The sequence below is a fragment of the Candoia aspera genome, chromosome 3 (genome assembly GCF_035149785.1).
Source record: "Candoia aspera isolate rCanAsp1 chromosome 3, rCanAsp1.hap2, whole genome shotgun sequence".
NCBI classification, from domain to species: domain Eukaryota; kingdom Metazoa; phylum Chordata; class Lepidosauria; order Squamata; family Boidae; genus Candoia; species Candoia aspera.
The window spans coordinates 56,409,735-56,428,115 of record NC_086155.1 but is presented as its reverse complement, the minus strand read 5'-3'; the positions used below and the strand labels follow the sequence as shown (position 1 = coordinate 56,428,115).

Below are 18,381 nucleotides of genomic sequence, written 5' to 3'. Positions count from 1 at the left end.
CTCAAATGTCACAAAAATTTGCAAGCTTCTATATCTCTAAATCTTTAAAGGATGGGGAGAAGGGAAAGAAAAAATAATTGCTCTTGAAGTCATGAAAATTGTATAAATCTAATGATAAGATATGGTGAAAGACTCAGAAATTCAAATGATGTTCTATTGGTGCTGAGATAGTTTCACCCAGGATACCCCTAGGGCTGCTGAGAATAAAAAACAAACCATGATTGATACCCCAATTTTAAAAATATTGAATTCAGATGTTATTTTAACATCCTGCCATTCTTAGCACAACATGCAGATTCTTCACTTGGTGGAAAACAGAACTACAGAAAAATTAATCAACTTCTAGACAAACATGTCTGTTAAATCAAAGCAATTACCATTGATGGCTTTATCCTCCATAGAATTTGTCAAATCACATTTTTAAGCAATAGAAATAACAGGACATTACTATGCTTTGTGATAGCAACTTCAGCCATTTTAAAGTTGTTGGAGAGACAGAAAAATGTTTTCTAAATAATTTTCTCTGCATTATGTGTGGCTTCATGCACTTTTTAGTATCCCATTACTTGCCTTTTTTTTGATTGATAACTGGCAAATAGAGGGAGAAAATGTAGAAGCAGTGAAAAACTTTGTATTCCTAGGTGCAAAGATTACTGCAGATGCTGACTGCAGTCAGGAAATCAGAAGACGCTGAATCCTTGGGAGAAGAGCAATGACAAATCTCGATAAAATAGTTAAGAGCAGAGACATCACACTGACAACAAAGGCCCGCATAGTTAAAGCAATGGTGTTCCCCGTAGTAACATATGGCTGCGAGAGCTGGACCATAAGGAAGGCTGAGAGAAGGAAGATAGATGCTTTTGAACTGTGGTGTTGGAGGAAAATTCTGAGAGTGCCTTGGACTGCAAGAAGATCAAACCAGTCCATCCTCCAGGAAATAAAGCCAGACTGCTCACTTGAGGGAATGATATTAAAGGCCAAACTGAAATACTTTGGCCACATAATGAGAAGACAGGACAGCCTGGAGAAGATGCTGATGCTCGGGAGAGTGGAAGGCAAAAGGAAGAGGGGCCGACCAAGGGCAAGGTGGATGGATGATATTCTAGAGGTGACGGACTCGTCCCTGGGGGAGCTGGGGGTGTTGACGACCGACAGGAAGCTCTGGCGTGGGCTGGTCCATGAAGTCATGAAGAGTTGGAAGCGACTAAACGAATAAACAACAACACTTGCCTTTTTTAAAGCTGAAATCCCCCAATATCGTAACCTTTCTTTATTGGAAAACTATTCCAGTTGCCAATTTTTTTTCGGATTGCCAGTTCCTATTGGCTGCTGTCCTGTTTATTTCTCACATCAGTCACATTCCCTCACCCACATTTTTTTGTACTCTAATCATCCTGCATGATAAATAATTGAAATCTTAAAACTATTTTTAAAACATTTGGTCAGCCTAATAAAGGTATTGCCTCATGGAAAAGACAATACTATTTTTTTGTAAAGGAGTGTTTGGAAGACACTGAAACTTATTAAGTAACATGATCCAATTCAGAAGAAGCATGATCTTGCACAAAGTACAGTGGCTTTATATTATTTGAAGGAAAATTCCCTCCCATGACTGGGTAATCCTACCTAATTTGACCTTGACTGACTTTTATTATATAGTAGAGCTGAGCTGAGCTTGATTCCTAGTGCTTGTATTCATGCAAATTTTCTTGGGAGTGTTAAATAATTGGTTTGCTATTGACTTTTTCCAGCATGTTCTTTTGATATCTCAGTCTAGCCTCAAACCTGGAATTCCCCATTGATTTTGCATCTAAGAATTTGCCAGGGCCAATGCTGCTGAGCTTCTGAGATCAGCTACCTGCTCAGGCTATTATGCAAGACAACACTTCCAATTTTTACAGTCTTGATAAATAAAGACCGCTTATTTATTTTATTTAAAACATATGTTAATAGATTCATGCCATGACTTTCTGCTTATAGAAGTACTAAAGGTTAATATAGTTCTGTCATCTGTTTTCTACCTACAGAGCGATCTGTGCATCTCCCAAATTATGGAAATAATGTTACCTGCATTTCCAAAATAATCATTTTCTTGCTTTTCCTCCCAGCAAAGCTTTGGGAGAGCCCCAGTCCAATCTAACACCAGTTCTATACTCATCAAGACCCAATTTTTGTGCTTGGAGGCTTTTTCTCAATTCATCTAAGAATACAACGCAGACATTGTTTGAATATAAGCCACATCTTTTCTTTTCTGAATGTTGACTAGCTTGTCTGAAAAAGAGTTTTTGGAAACAAAAAAGCTTACAAGTAATTATTTTGTTATCCTTCAGTTGGCCAAATCAAGACATTTGAGTTTTCTGTTGTTGTTGAATATTATTATATACAACAACCATCGTGTTATACTGTTCAAATTCAGTCCAGGTAGAATTCCTGAATTCAGTGCATGAGTAACCTGATTGGTTCTAGAATGAAAGTTGTTTTTTTTTCCACAAGGCATTTTTCCCACTCCTAAATGAAACATAGATGTGGCAGCTTTAGCCTACTCATTCTCTCATCATATGATGAACTGAAACGTATACTTTTCTGTTTTCATATACATAAACAAGGAAGGCAGGTTTGCTCACATTGCCTAATTATTATCCTGCTCTTTCATGCATGTCTTAAAAAGCTGCTGAGGAATGAAGGACAACTACTGTGTTCTAGCAGTCATGCCCTGTTGTTACTAGGGTGGCACGTCACTCAATAGGAACAATAATGTTTGAATGGTCTGAGGCTTTGAACAAATCTTTAGCTACAACATCTGCCATCTCAATCCTTCACCACTTTTGTTCCTTGCCTCTTCCTTCTGTTGACATTGATTAACAGAGGAGAAAGCAGTCAGGGGTGTAGAAATTCTACTTGATATTGCTCTTAAGAACTGGACTGAAGTCCAATGTTTTCATTTTGGTAAGGAAATTTAAGCAATTCAAATAACCAAGAGTCTTGTGGTATCTTTCAGACAAGACAACATGTTATTATGGAATAAGCTTTCATTGACTAGGGTCCACTTCATCTAATGCATAAGCAGCTTAGAAATCTTTTAATCTCTTAGCTGCTGTTCTGCCTCTTCCTTCCAAAGAATGTTTACCTAATTGCTCAAATTCTTTCATCATCTGGTCTAAATGCTGCAGTATAAATGGATCACTGCTCTTTGCAACCTCCACTCCAAGTATGACGACCTCTTGGCTGTTCACTTCTACTATTTCAGTTACATTCTGACCACAAAAGTAGAGATGATTAAATTTATCCTAATTCTTACAGCCAGTAAAATCAGTATCTCTTTAGAAACCCAAGCCTGTGCAGGAAAAATACTGTCAGCATCAGTTTTGAAAACTCTTGTCCATTTCAGCTCCTGTTTTAGGGAGTGCTCACCAGGGTCATAAGCTTTGTATTATTAAAGTGCATAGAAAATGAGGCTGAATTAGTAATGCAGAAGGAAAATAGATTAGAGTGATATCTCAGGATTTAGACTCTGGAGAAAGAAATCAAAATTATTTTGTTTTCACAGATAATAGTTGCATATATGAGATGCAATTTATTTGAATTCTCTAATGCTGTACAAAGCATTATCCATCTTTTTTTCAGAGATAACAGAATTGTCATCAAATACTGAGAAGCGGTATATGGATATACTGCAATATACAATATGGGGAAATAGGGTAGGACTAGGAGTTGTAGTGAAAAGATTTGACTTTAATGATTAGAATGCCTATGGAGAACCCCTTTCCTGTTTTTTAAAGATTATCAGAACTTGCTCATACTTTTAAGTGTACTGTTTTGTCTGAAAGAACAAAGGCAAGATATTGTTTTTTCTTTAAAAAAAACCAGCTCAAATGTTAAAGATTTGAACTACACACTTCAGCGGCATGATGACGATGATGATGTGCAACAAGTTAGCCCTCTCAAAATTAATAGAATTGGCACAGATACTGACAGCATTGATAAGAGAAAAACTGGATTTGTTTCTACTTGGAAACTGCTTTTGGACTATTTGCTTGTAACTGAGAAAAATGAGGTATTGATTTTGGGTTTTGATGATTAAAACATCAGTTTTTTTATAGAAATAATGTTAGTTAAGGTTTAACTAAGAGGAAGAGATTAAGCTATTATATATGCATTTATATCTGCATTGGAGAATGTCGGAAGTCATTTTCTGTTTATCTTTTATTGCACTTTATAGTTTTTCTTGTTTCTTTTCTTTATTCAAGCTTTTCTGTATTTTGTATTTTAATTGTATTTTGAAACGTTAATAAAGTTCTTACTAAAACAAGTTAGCCCTGATTCAGCAACTACATAGATAGATAGATTTTCTCTAAGATGATCTGTCCCCAACCTGGCCCTTTAAGTCTTCTAGTGGTATGCCTGTCGATCCTGTAACTGAGTCCATCCATCTTGCTGCTGGTTGTCTTCTTTTTCTCTTCCCCTCCACCTTTCCTGCATTTTATAGACTTCTCAAGAGAGAACTCTGGATTGATTTGTTCTATGTTCCATTTGTTTGTTTTGTCATCCTTCTTCTCCAACAATGAAATCAAAAGTATCAATGCTGTTTCTATCCTGCTTCTTCAAAATCAAACTTGAGTGAGCCAGGAAAAACAATTACCTGTATGAGTCTGATCTTTGCAACTACAGACACATCCCAGCAAGTGGCCTCCATGGCCACTCTACTAAGTGCTGAAGGTGAAAGGTGCCCCATGCAAGTACTGAATGATGTCTGACCCTTTGGAGGACACTGCTTTCATGAAGTTTTCTTGGCAGACTATCACGGGGTGGTTTGCCATTGTCTTCCCCAGTCGTCACCTTCCCCAGAGAGCTGGGTACTCATTTTACCAACCTCGGAAGGATGGAAGGCTGAGTCGACCTGAGCTGGCTACCCGAGACTAAGTGCTAGTCTGTGGCATATTTCTTTACTGCTAGTTCCTTTACTGTTGACAGCTGATCCTAAAAGGCAGGAGCTATCTACTACTTCAGTATCTTCATTATTAATTAAGGCTGGTTGCCTTACCTGTTGGGTTTCTTTTTATTTAATCTTAGCCCCATTTTTTCACTGTTCCTTGAATGGCTTTACTAGAACTTGCAGATCATTTGCATTTTCAGCTACCACAGTAGTGTCAGCAGCATAATGTAGGTTATTGATGTTTCTTCCTCCAGTTTTAAAATCACACTCATCTTCTTCCAATCCAATATATATATAAATATATAGGTTGAATAACTAAGGGGAGAGTATTCAGCCTTGTCTCACCCTTTTGCCAACCTGGAACCAGTCTGTTTCATGTTCCATCTTAGACTGTGGCTCCTGCTCTATGTGTACGTTTTGCAAGAGGACAATGAAATGGATCTAGGATCCCCATTTTTCTAAGCATATTCCACAGCTTGACATGGTCAACACAGTCAAAAGTTTTTCTGTAACTAATGAAACACAAATTTACACTGTGTGTGTAAACTGTTTTTTGGGGTATTCTTTGGCTTCTTAATTATCCAAGGTACATCAGCAATAATACCTCTTGTTCTTTGGCCTTTTCTAAAGCCAGCTTGAACATCTGGCATCTCCTGTTCCATGGAGGGCTCTAATCTGCATTGGATGATCCTAAGCATTATTTTGCTAGCACGTAAAATTAAGGATATCATACAATAGTTTACACACAGTTAAATCTTTCTTGAGTATTGGTACTTAGATGGACCTCTTCCAATCTGCTGGCCACTGTGTTGTTCTCCAGATTGCTGGCATAGTTTTGTTAGAACCTTTACAGATTCTTCTTCTGTTTCTTGCCATATTTTGTAGACATACCATCAATTCCTGTAGCCTTCAGACTTGGTAATAACTGGACTGATGATCTAACTTCCTCTTCTAGTAGAACTGTTCTTTTAAGTAGGGAATATCTTCTAAGCTGAGAGCCAGTTTGGTATAGTGGTTAAAGCATTAGGCTAGAAACCAGAAGTCTGTGAAATCTAGTCCTGCCTTAGACACAAAGCCAGTTGGATGACTTTCAGCCAGTCACTTTCTCTCAGCCCCAAGAAGCAATGGCAAACCATTTCTGAAAAATGTTGCCAAAAAACTTTGTGGACTTGTCTGTGTAATCAGCAGAAATCAAGATTGACTCAATGGTAAGCATGCAAAATCTTCTAAGGTATCTTGGATGTTGACATCTCTATTGTACAGAATGTTCAATACCTTGCTTCTTTGTATGATCTTAAGTAGCTTAATAATGGGAAAATGTGTATTTAATTAGTTTATTATATTTAAGTCCCATCTTAATTTTTCATCTGAAAAACTAAGATACCCAAGATAAAAAGATGTTGTTTTAAATGAAAAATCCAGGATAAGGAATTTGGCACTAAAACCATTTACAGGTAGTTCTTGGTTAACGACCACTCATTCAGCGACCATTTGAAGTTATGATGCCCTGAACGAGTGGTACTTACGACTGGTCCTTGAAGTTGTGGCTGTCCCAGCACCCCTGTGGTCATGTGATCATGATCTGGGCACCTGGCAACCAGTTTGCACTTATTTATTTATTAAATTTATATTTAACTTATGACAGTTGCAGCATCCAAGGTCACATGATTGCAATTTGTGACCTTCACATCTGGCTTCCCACAAGCAAAGTCAATGGGGAAGCTGGCAGGGAAGGCTGCAAGTTGCTCTGGTAAGTCTACCACACCCTGCAGCAGCTGCCCCAAGCCCCATCACACTTGTGCTGTGCCAGCCACTCACACACCCTTGTGCACCCTCCCGCACCCAGCAACAGCCACTTACCTGCCTGCCAACCTGCTTGCAAGCCACCTGGGACTTGCAACTTGCTGCCAGCTTCCTCACTGACTTTGGTTGTTGGAAGCTGGCAGGAAGTTGCGAGGAGGTCCTCGATTAATGACCTGTGAACCTTGCTTGTTGATGGCAATAGGGACTGCCGAGATTGCCATCACTAAGCAATGTGGTCCTGTGACATTGCACTTTATGACTGCAATGCTTAGCGATGAAAATTCCAGTCCCAGTTACTGTCATTAACTGAAGACTACCTGTATAGAGAAAAGCTGAGTCTTTTCAACTAGGATCATTACAAAAGCTTACATTGAGAATAAAGGGGAAGACCTGGTAGACTGAAATTGTAATTTAGTAGTAGTGCTTAGCCCAGATCCCCTCCAAATACATTGGACTTCAACTCTTACCATCTCCTTCAGAGATGGAACTATATTTTAGTTCCTAGAAATAAAATTTAATAGAGTGGATGAGCTTAACATATTATTATTTTGTCTGACGTTGAATAGATGGCTATATAGCTCAAATAAAATGAAGCTATTTGACATATACATTCTGAGAGGTGTCAAGAAAAAGTTGCCCAGATTAACACTAACTCTGTGTTCCTTCTCTCTGTTTCTCAGAGCAGTTGTGCTATGCCTGTTTATTTACAATCAGAATGAATAAAAAGCCAACCATGAATTGTTTTTTAAGACAAGAATTTTAAAAAACAAAGGGGAGAAATGAATCCTTCTGGTGCTCACTGTAGCTTCCTAAAAATGTACCACCCTTCTACAGATCATCTTGTCTCTTAGGCAGTGTTATTTCATCAGGCAAGTTGGGGAAGGGCATGGAGTGGCAGCAAATTAATCAGCAAGCTAGGCTTAATGTGACAGTGCAGTTGTTTTTGCTTACTAACAGTATTAGGATATGCACAAAATTATTCACACTTACACGTTACTCACACATGGCATTATGTTGCTAAAAGAGAATTGACACCATACTTTTTGTCCTGTCCCCATGCTGTATCTCTGAATGGCCAGCATAAATGCACTAAGCATAGGTATGCACCCTCTTAAAAGCAGGAGATTCACACAACTGGGAACTACTAGCTATGGATATCTTAACCAACTGGAGACTCTATAGGCAAGCAGCTATTTCTGCAGTTGAGTCCTTTGCAAACAACCATGTCTCTATGTATAAATAAAAACAAATGGTGATTACATCTGAAAGGAATGTTCGCAATGCCACACATTACATTCATGAAAAAAGAACTTCAGTGATGGGATCTGTCTAGTCTCTGCTGTGATGATTGTTTGGAAAGAGATAAATTTCCCACGTCCAATGGATCTTTTTCCCATAAAGATGTCACTATGCAAATTTATTCATGAGTATCCCAATAAATTATATGAGTTTACCTGCTCTATCTGGAGTCACTAAGATACTATATTGTGAGCATTTTCTGGCCTTTACATAGTGCAAACTTCAAACAGTAGAACATTGTAGCAGGAAAGAGCATTTATTTCTATACTAGGGTTTTATCACCCATGTCTTCATATGAGAGGGGCCATCTCCACCCAGCTGCAAACAAATGCAATTAATTGGCCTTATGTGTATTCAGAAAAAATTCCCTAGAGATGAGTCATTGGGTTTTTAAAGGGTGTCCAGGGATATGTCAAGCAGACATTGCGTGTAAATCAATGACACACCTTGTGTTAGGGAACACATGCTATAGCCTGCAGGTCTGTTCCTTCTAAGACATAGCACAATAGAACAGTTGGTTGATGGACATTCCCAAAGAGTCTATGAATAAATACACACACACTTGGAACAATATAAGGAAGAGAGTTTCTATTTATTTTTTCTGTGTAAAACACAGGTGATTTGAGGAGGAGCTGTTTTACTTTCTTGAAACCAGGACCTGGGCTTAGCAGGGGGTGGGAAGACACTGTTCTATCCCCTTCGTTTGGTTTATTTATCCCATCTATTTAGATTACAAAGGACACCTAAACCTGTTTTTTTGCTACATTTTGTACCAAACAAAATTCAGTTTGGGGGGGGGGGAGAGAGAGAGAGATCCTGCCTTTCCTACATATACAGATTCAATGCTGTATAGAGGTGGGGAAGACTTTAGCAAAGTTTAGTTCTATTTTTAAAAGAATTTAGATTTAGTATTATCAGGGATCCCAATTTTAAACAGACTCTCAACCAATGTCTTTACCACTAGTTTGAAGTTGGCTAGTTTCACAGTTAACACCAATGATATGCCCATTCAGTCTGTACTTAGCCATGCAGATCATAATTTGTTTGAGGGTTGTTTTTCTACTACCTAGGAAGACTTGAATATATTTTTTGCTTATGGTGCAATCAGGGCTGTGAGACCTGGGCTGCAAAACTCCAGATGGCAGCACAAGGTGACAACAAAAAGATTTTTAAGCCCCCTAATTCTTGGCTGCCATCTAGGAATTCTCTGGAGTTTGCCAGCCCAGATATCTTTATGTGTGCTGGGCTTTGTTAGACTCCAGCCTTATAAAAAAGCAATTCCAAAAAGTCAGTTCATCCAATGGTTCTTTTAGGTTTTACACTGTCACACCTATCTTCCTGGTGAATCCCAAAACTCATGGTTAAAAGGCAATTGAATTACTTAAGGTTTAATACACATGTAATTATTAGCACAGAACAGAAATAAGAGAAGTAAACCAACACTCCCTCCTCAGATTTCCCTCACCTTATATATAACTGTGTCCCAAAGCTATGATAATTAATCTTCTGCTCTCTTTCTCGATGCCATCATACCTCTAAAGCTTGCACTTATTTGGTCAAATATTATTGTTCAAAAATTCTATTACAAACAAAACTGGATGTCTATAACATACAGTAGGGTGAGACAGCTTGCCATAGGCACCTGTGTAAGATGAAACGTATGGACTTTCTTCATGTAAAGAAAAGTAGAGACATGGTATCAGCTTGTTCATATCAAAGGATTCAGATGGCTTCTCCAAAGTACAGGACAGTTGGGAAAATGTGTATCTCTTTATTATGGAGTACTAATGACATAGATTTTTTTACTTCTTCTCTTATCATTTGTACAAGCTATTGGTTTTGGAGCATCATCTGCAGACCCCAAACAAACTCATATTACCTTCCTGGGAGAAGCAGAAGATTATAAAAGCAGGTTACTATCCTTTTTACCTTTCAACTTAATTCCCAGGTGACTAAAAATTATTAGGAATCAATATTAAAAAGAAGCAACAAGACAGAAATGCAATTCTCTCATTTAGTTAGATTCCATAGCATTACAATTAGTTCAACAGGGAGAAGGCTGATGAATAATAAATTATGGATATTAGCAAGCAGATGGTTTTCCTAGTATTAGAAGTGAAACCTAAGAGAACTTGTGTCTGAGAAGTGAAGATCAATCTCGTCCCCCCAGAACAGATAAGTGAAAAGGTAACCTACATGGAATGAGATGTAAGGAATTCATTCTTCATTCTTTTTTTTTAAATGCTAGCTTAATAAAAAAATCCCCAGGGGAAGAAGATTAAAGATACATAGTAAAGACTGGCTTGTTCTTGTATTCATAATGCTCATCATACTATGGTGAACAGCTCCTCCATTAATAGGCACTGCAGGTTCAGTAAACTTTAGAGTTGAATCCTCTTGATGTCTTCATCCTTAAGAGCTTTATTTGCCTGGAGGAACATGGCCAATTGAACAGCCTTGTTCACGAGCAACACGGACAGATCTGACAACGTGGGTTTTTCGGACTCAGGCTTTTACCTGAAGTCCAGAGCTTTTTCATGAGTCAAGAAAAAGCTCAGAATTATCCCATTTGTCCTCCAGAACGTTGCCTTGCAGCCTGAGAATGGCAACAGTGAAGACCTGGTAAGAGACGATGGGAGGCAGGGAAACCATCATGCCCTGCCCATGTTTGTAGTCTTAATGGACACTAGGTTGAGCCTTCCTCATTTCTAAATCACCCAATTTATATTTTTAAGCTTTCTTACCTTAAGAGAAGCTTTTTACAACAAGAAAAAGCTGGTTTTCTTTGTGCTTATTGCTATTTCTGGATTAACTTTAAAAAACCCTTTGTTTAGTCTCTGGCTTACTTCCCTTGAATTTTAAGGTGGGCTGAGAATAATTAATCAGCTCCCCGTTACTATCTTTGTATTCAGTTTGAAGGACTTAACTTTTTCCTACACATTGAACTTGCTGTTTTGACTTTCTGTTTTTCTGTGCACTCTTGGTAGTTGTTGGTTAGCATATTTTTTCTTTGGCAATTTTATTCAATAACTTTGCAAGCCTTTCTTTAACTCAGTAGCTCAGATCAACTGCCTGAAACATGGATGACCTTAAGGAAGTTTCTGTAGAGCCTCACTCTGGGCCCCTCTTTGATTTTAAAGAGATTTTCTATGACTTTCACCAAGCCATTATGCAAGATATTCAGGATATTGGGGAAAATATCAGTGCTGAAATGTGTCAGCTGGCTGAAGATGCTCTGTGGGTGGCTGAAGATGTTCTGCAGGGGGATGAAGGAGGATTTTTTTTCCTGACAGGGAAAATGATATCTTTGAAGAAATGCCAGCGGATGAACATATTTTGGTGAAGGAGGAGTTAAACTTCAAATTGCAAGATGTTTCCTGAATGATTGTTATGAGAATGAACCTATGATGAGTGGGAGGTTGTCTACTGACGAATTTGTTTTTTTGTTTAAGGGGGGCAGTTGGATTGCTTAATTTTAATTTTATTATTAAAATTGCCTTAGGTGTAAGATGGAGACAAGTAAATACTCTAGTATATTTTGATGTAGGATAAGAAATCAAGAATACATATTTGGATTGATATTAAGGCTTGTAGGACTCTATTGTACTTTAAGGATTTAAAGTTTGCTTGTTTTTTTAGATTTATAAGGTATAAGAATAAGTGTTTGGAGAAATTAAGAATACGTACTTGATTTTTTTTCAAGGATTTAAAGTTTGCTTGATCTTTTTTAAAGACTTATAAGGTATAAGGATAAGTGTTTGGTTTTAGGTTTAATCAATGGGAAAATATGTGGAACAAAGGTTTGAAATTTACACTGAATTATAATCTAAAAGAACATTTTTATAAAATGATGTATCATTGGTATCTAACCCCTGATAAGTTGTTAAAAATGTATAATGGTGTAACAAATGTCTGTTGGAAGGAACAGGGGGAAGGAACTTTTTATCATCTTTGGTGGACATATGAGAAGACTAAAAAGTTTTAGGGCCAAATCCACTGAGCTGCTGAGCTTGCAGATCAGAAGGTTGGCAGTTCGAATCCACATGATGGGGTGAGCTCCCGTTGCTAGTCCCAGCTCCTGCCAACCTAGCAGTTTGAAAACATGCAAATGTGAGTAGATTAATAGGTACCGCTTCGGCGGGCAGATAATGGCGTTCCGTTTAGTCATGCCGGCCACATGACCATGGAAGTGTCTACAGACAAACGCCGGCTCTTTGGCTTTGAAACGGAGATGAGCACTGCCCCCTAGAGTCGGACACGACTGGACTTAATGTCAAGGGAAACCTTTACCTTTACCTATGTAATATTGTACAAAAGATTCTCAAAGTGAACATACAAAAAACAACAAAAAACAACAGAAATGTTTCTCTTGGGTTTGATAGAGAAGGAGTTAGGAAGCAACATGGAAATTTACTTTTACATGTGATCACAGCTGCAAGACTTCTATATGTACAACGATGGAAAGAGCCACATATACCTACAGTGGAGGATTGGGTTACTAAACTAATGGATTTGGCCCAAATGGTGAAGCTAACAGCTTTAATAAGAGAGAATACTGTCTCTGAATTCATCGCCACCTGGCAACCACTTTTAGACTTCCTGTGTGTGATGAGGGAAAAAATGAAGCTTTAATTGTGGGTTTTAGTGACTAAATGGCTTGCTTTGAAAGGAACAATATTAATATGGTCTAACTGTGGGTGGGAGATTGCATCTCAAATTGTATTTGTGCTTGCATGGGAGAAGTCGGAAACCATCTTCAGTTTTTTCACTTCTTTGTTCTATGGATATCTTGCTTTTCTATATTTTTTATATTGTATGGTAGCTATAAGGGATGCGGTGGCGCTGCAGGTTAAACCGCTGAGCTGCTGAGCTTGCCGATTGGAAGGTCGGCGGTTCGAATCCGCATGACGGGGTGAGCTCCCGTTGCTAGTCCCAGCTCCTGCCAACCTAGCAGTTTGAAAACATGCAAATGTGAGTAGATTAATAGGTACCGCTTCGGCGGGCAGGTAACGGCGTTCTGTGACTGTCATGCTGGCCACATGACCACGGAAGTGTCTACGGACAAACGCCGGCTCTTCGGCTTTGAAACGGAGATGAGCACCGTCCCCTAGAGTTGGACACGACTGGACTTAATGTCAAGGGAAACCTTTACCTTTACTATGGTAGCTATATATGTTGAAATTGAATAATGTTCTTAATTAAAATGAAAAAAAAGAGCTTTATTTGCCTGCAAACCATGATGGTCATGGACTGTATGGGTCTAAGCAGCCATAAGACAAGTATCCTCACAATATTTAATGTGTTACATTTTAAATAAACAAAACTGGTTCAGATATGAAGCTCACTGAGAGTAAGGAAGAAGAACAAAACCTGCCCTACTATCTTCAGAGTAAGTCTCTTCTGAAAGCACAGCTATGATTATTTGACTTCCAAAAAACGTAGATGCTTTTAAGTGCCTAATTATTCCAAAATATAACTTTTGTGAAGTAAAAAAAGAATTTAGCAACACCGAGCTAATTAAGGATGTGCATGAAATGAATAAGCCACTGTATTCCAGAATTTCTGCCAAACTGTTAAACAAAACCCAGAATATTTTGGTTGTTCTGAGTTTTGGCTGAAACACAATCTGGAGGGATGCAGTGTAATTTTACAAGATGTCTACAGAAAGGCTCTTCTCCTCCTCCTCCTTCTCCTACACTGTGAATTGATTCCCCATCTTCCCAACACCTTCTTTTCCACTGATTTAGCCAGCAGTGCCATTGCCAATATCTGTATACACCATCATCAAGGAAATCCCTTGGCCTTTTCCTGCTTTTTCTTCTCTAAATAATTTCTGCCCAGAACAATCAGTTCTGGTCCATATTTGAAACAAAATACTCCAAAACATCCAAAACACATAGGTTTTGATTGACGCATGGACCACCCAGAATTAGTTGTTTTTGGTACAGAATGATTTCTGCATGGAATGTTCTGCACATGAGGAATGAGTTTTTGTATGCAGAAGTTTATTTGTTAATTTATTATTAATGCTTTTATGCTGTTTCAAACATTGAGACTCTAAGTAGCTCACAAGCAACAATAATATTAACAATATGGTACAATAACCATAAAACAGAGACCAAATCATCAAAATATATAATAAAAAATAGCACTGTATATAATCTGAACACATCATTACAAACTCCAGGCGCCTCCATATTTCCATGCCTCAGTCCCCAAATGCTAGTTGAAAGAGCCACATTTTCAGTAGCATTCTGAATATCAGAAATGAGGGGACAGATTTTATATCTGTATTTCATGAGGGGCGGGGACTATCAGTAAGCGCTTTCTGCAGGCACAGGCACACCTTCAATAGACAAACTCTATTGGGAATACAGATTTTAAAGATTATAATCAGCACCTTGAACTGCACACAGAAACACATAAGCAACCAATATAGCTCCCACAGTACTGATTTACATGACAGTATCAGGTTGTCTCCATTAACTTGTGGACTGTTGCATTCTGCATTATGTGCAGTTTCTGGATGGTCTTCAAAAGCAGTCTTATATGAACACATTACAGCAATCCATCCATGAGGTGATAAGAGTATAAGTGACCATCGCTAGTACCTTCTGCTCCAGGAACGACTGCAACTGGTGCATCAACCAAAGCTTGCAAAGGCTATCCTGGCTATTGATTGACTGATTGATCAAATTTATATGCCCCCTCTCATCTCACTATATAAGTGACTCTGAATGGGTTACAAGTAAAATGTAACGTAAATGTAATGTTCCAGCAGGAGCTGAGAGTCCAGAAGCAACCCAGACTGAGTACCAGCTCCATCTAAAATTATAGTTGGTATTATCCCATAATCAGTTGGCTTCCGAACCCATAGCCATTCATGTGGCTAGGAGTAAGTCTCAACATGTTTTGTCCCATCCAGACCACTAAAGCTTCCAGAAAACAGGTTAAAACTTCCATTGCATTTCCTGGGTGATCTAGACTACAGAACTACAACTGGGTGTCACCTGCATATTGATGATACTGTACTTGAAACCACTGGATGACCTTCCTCAGCAGTTCCATGTAGATTCTAAATAAGAAGAGGATAGGGTTGAGCTGGATTGCCTAAGGAATCAAACTCTCCCCCCACAAAAACACATCTTCTGGAACTATCCACTCAGGAAGGAGCTAGACCACCATAAGACTATGCCCCAATTCCCAACCATTGTAAGTAAGATACTATGGTTGATGGCACTAAAGGCCACTGAAAAACCCAACAGGACTAGTAAGGTTATGCTTCCCTTACCTAAGTCCTGTCATAGATCATTAATGAGGGTAACCAATTCAGTTTCTGACTCATGCCCAGGCCTTAATTTTCATTGAAAAGGATCTGAATAATCCTTTAGTTCCAGAGCCCTCTGTATCTGATGCCCCACCACCTTTTCAACAACCTTCCCTAAAAAGCTGGGCCCAGGGTGGCCCCTTGAGGGGATACACCAATACCCTCTTAAGGGGGTATCAGCATCTCTTCCTCCTGCAGTGAGACATTTGCAACAGTCTAAACAGCCGATCTTGTTAAGTGTCTCATTTACAGTAATTGTTTAAGCCCTGTTATTGTTTTTCTGACAGCTATTCAGGAAATGTATCCTGCAGGCAGTTGTGTGAAATAAAGTATGTTATTTGCATGAATCCCTAGGAGCACAATGATCAAGAACTGCTGAACCTGCCTGTGTACTTTGTAAAGAAATCTAATAGCTTTATAATGTTATTGTGCTTCATAATAAGAGGCCTGCAGGATCAAGCCAAGGGCAATCCACCAACCTATTCCCAAAAATGGGGAGTTCATGCCTGGAAAGCCCAGATGAAGGGTATGAAGATAAAGTTCCACTTCTATCCTTTGTCTCCTGGAATTCAAAGGTTGGGTTTTTTGTTTTAACTTTTGAATATAGATTAAGCTATTCTGGTAATAACTATTACACACAAAATTCCTTACCTCTTTGATGGCAGACATCTTGATGTTCTCATAGTAATGTAGTGGTGCATTGGGAGAGTTCATGTCATAACCAAATCCAGCCACTGCTACTTCATCACAATTGTGGAGCACCATGGTAATTGCTACACTTCCCAGGGTAGGAATGTTCTGTGGAAAAGAAGGAAAGGAAGCAGAACACAAGCAATTAAGTAAGATTTCATCTTCTTAGGTGCCAATCTGTGAACAGATCCCAAATGGGAAATGCAGTGGAACTACTACATCTAGAGATAATATTTTGAGGAATCAATGTAAAGCTCTATTCCAAGACACTGCTAAGGTGAACCACATACCAGAATATGAAGTAAGATTTCATGATTGATAATAGGTTAGTAAAGCAATGTAGAATACAGAGGAAGAAAGAGGAAAAGAAAAGAAAACAGCTACAATAGCTATAGAAAAACAGTGAGGTATCAGTGAATAGTTCCATAATTATGCAAGTCAGAGTTTAGAGTTCACATTTCTGATGAGTGCTGAGTGGCTTACAGCAGCTTTGGAGCAACTGAGAACAGTTGGACTAGAAAAGCAGGATTTTTGAATTAGGCATTCTGTATTAACTGACCATTTTATGTATTTTCCGGTAGTATGAACTATACATATTCAAGGATATGAACATATATAATTCAAGCTTAATTAATCATGGTACTGTAATATGAACTGTCAATTTACTGGAACTTCTTTCTGACTTTGCTACTAGCACAGCCTTAGCCAACCTGGGAATCTTCCAAATCTATGGATGTCAAGTCCAAAAATTCTTGGCAATGCCCATGCTGGCTGAAGACTTCTAGGATTAAAGTTCATATGTCTGAAGGGCACTAATAGGTATCAGGAGCACCATAAAGTTTAGAATGAATTTGCTTCCCAGCAGAGGAAGAAAAGCCCTACCTTCCTTTCCCACTGTCTAACTGGTTGAGACTGTGGTGCTACCAGCTGTTCTAGGAAGTGATTCCTTGCAGGATCACCTTATGATGCTGCTGCACACAAATCACAGTAGGAAACCTTTAGCACAGAATATACATACAGTAAGCCAGCCTAGTTAGGTGGCAGCATCTAGCTGACTTTGGCTGATCAAAAAAAAACTAAGGAGGGCAAGACCTGGTTACTACTTGGATGAGGGACTATCAGGAAATGTCAGGTTTGTAGGCTAGACTTGGAAGTACAAACAAGCAAACATAGCAGAAGGCTATGACACACTACTTTTTTGTTGCTCAGAAAAGTACATGGATGTTTCCATGAGGTCACAAAGAGTCAAGCTTAACTCTAAGAAGATTTTATGCAGGCATGCAACCATACCTAATTTTAACCCTTGTTCCTCATGTTAATCTCCTCTATGATGAAGCAGATATGGTTCATTAGGGAAGACATCAGTTGTTTCAGTGTAAATTCCAGGCACTGGACCCTAACACTGGGTGGACAATCCTAGACCCAGACTAGCTTAGTAAAACAACAGTTAAACAAGTTTATCTTCTTGCATTGCATTTCTCCGAAAGAAAAATATTTTCAACAACAGTATTGCATTGTCAAGGGGAAGATGGCTCAGTGGTTAAGACACCAGGCTTGTCGATCAGAAGGTTGCAAATTTGGCAGTTCAAGACCCTAGCCCTGTGTGATGGAGTGAGCTCCTGCACTCGCCCCAGCTCTTGCCAACCTAGCAATTCGAAAGCATGCAAATGCAAGTAGATAAATAGGTACCACTTTGGTGGGATGGTAACAGTGTTCTGTGCCTGTCATGCCAGCCACATGACCGTGGAAGCATCTTTGGACAGCGCTGGCTCTTTGGCTAAGAAACGGGGATGAGCACTGCCTCCCAGAGTCGGACATGACTGTGCAGGGGAAACCTTTACCTTTACCTATTGCATTGCCAGCTTTATAAGCTCTTAAGGTCATTTCTATGTTATTACTCTTCAGACTGGAAGGAGATCTCAGTACAATTACAATTAATTTATGAAGAGACATTCCTGATACCTACTTTATTTATAAACTTTTTAATTGTTTTTGATTCCACATGGGAGACAGGGTAACATTAGTTGTTCAAGAGAATATTAATAACAAGCAATTTCTTCAACGGAATAGTTCTTTTTGAGCTTTCAAGCAAACTCACTGCAATTTGCCTTGTTAAAATAAACAAATCTGGCTAACAGCAAAGTGTTATCCTGAAAATTAATTTCGGTCCCTACCCCACAACATCTCAAACTCTTCATAGTTACTATAAATATAATCATGGAACAGAGTATAAGCATAGCCCCTCCATCCCATAGGAACATACATCACACTACTTACATAATAAAGAGCCAGTTTGATCTAGTGGTTAAGGCTCCGGGCTAGAAAAGTT

At 38.7% G+C, this 18,381-nt stretch overlaps 1 protein-coding gene across 2 annotated transcripts in view; it reads right to left on the bottom strand.

The window, feature by feature from the left end:
* Positions 1-18,381, bottom strand: part of ST3GAL3 (ST3 beta-galactoside alpha-2,3-sialyltransferase 3) — a 260,656-nt gene that overhangs the window by 18,811 nt on the left and 223,464 nt on the right. For both annotated transcript variants that reach the window (XM_063297799.1, XM_063297800.1), the window contains one exon: positions 16,014-16,160. In XM_063297799.1, coding sequence (XP_063153869.1) covers positions 16,014-16,160 — 147 coding nt within the window. The remainder of the gene's footprint in view (positions 1-16,013; positions 16,161-18,381) is intronic.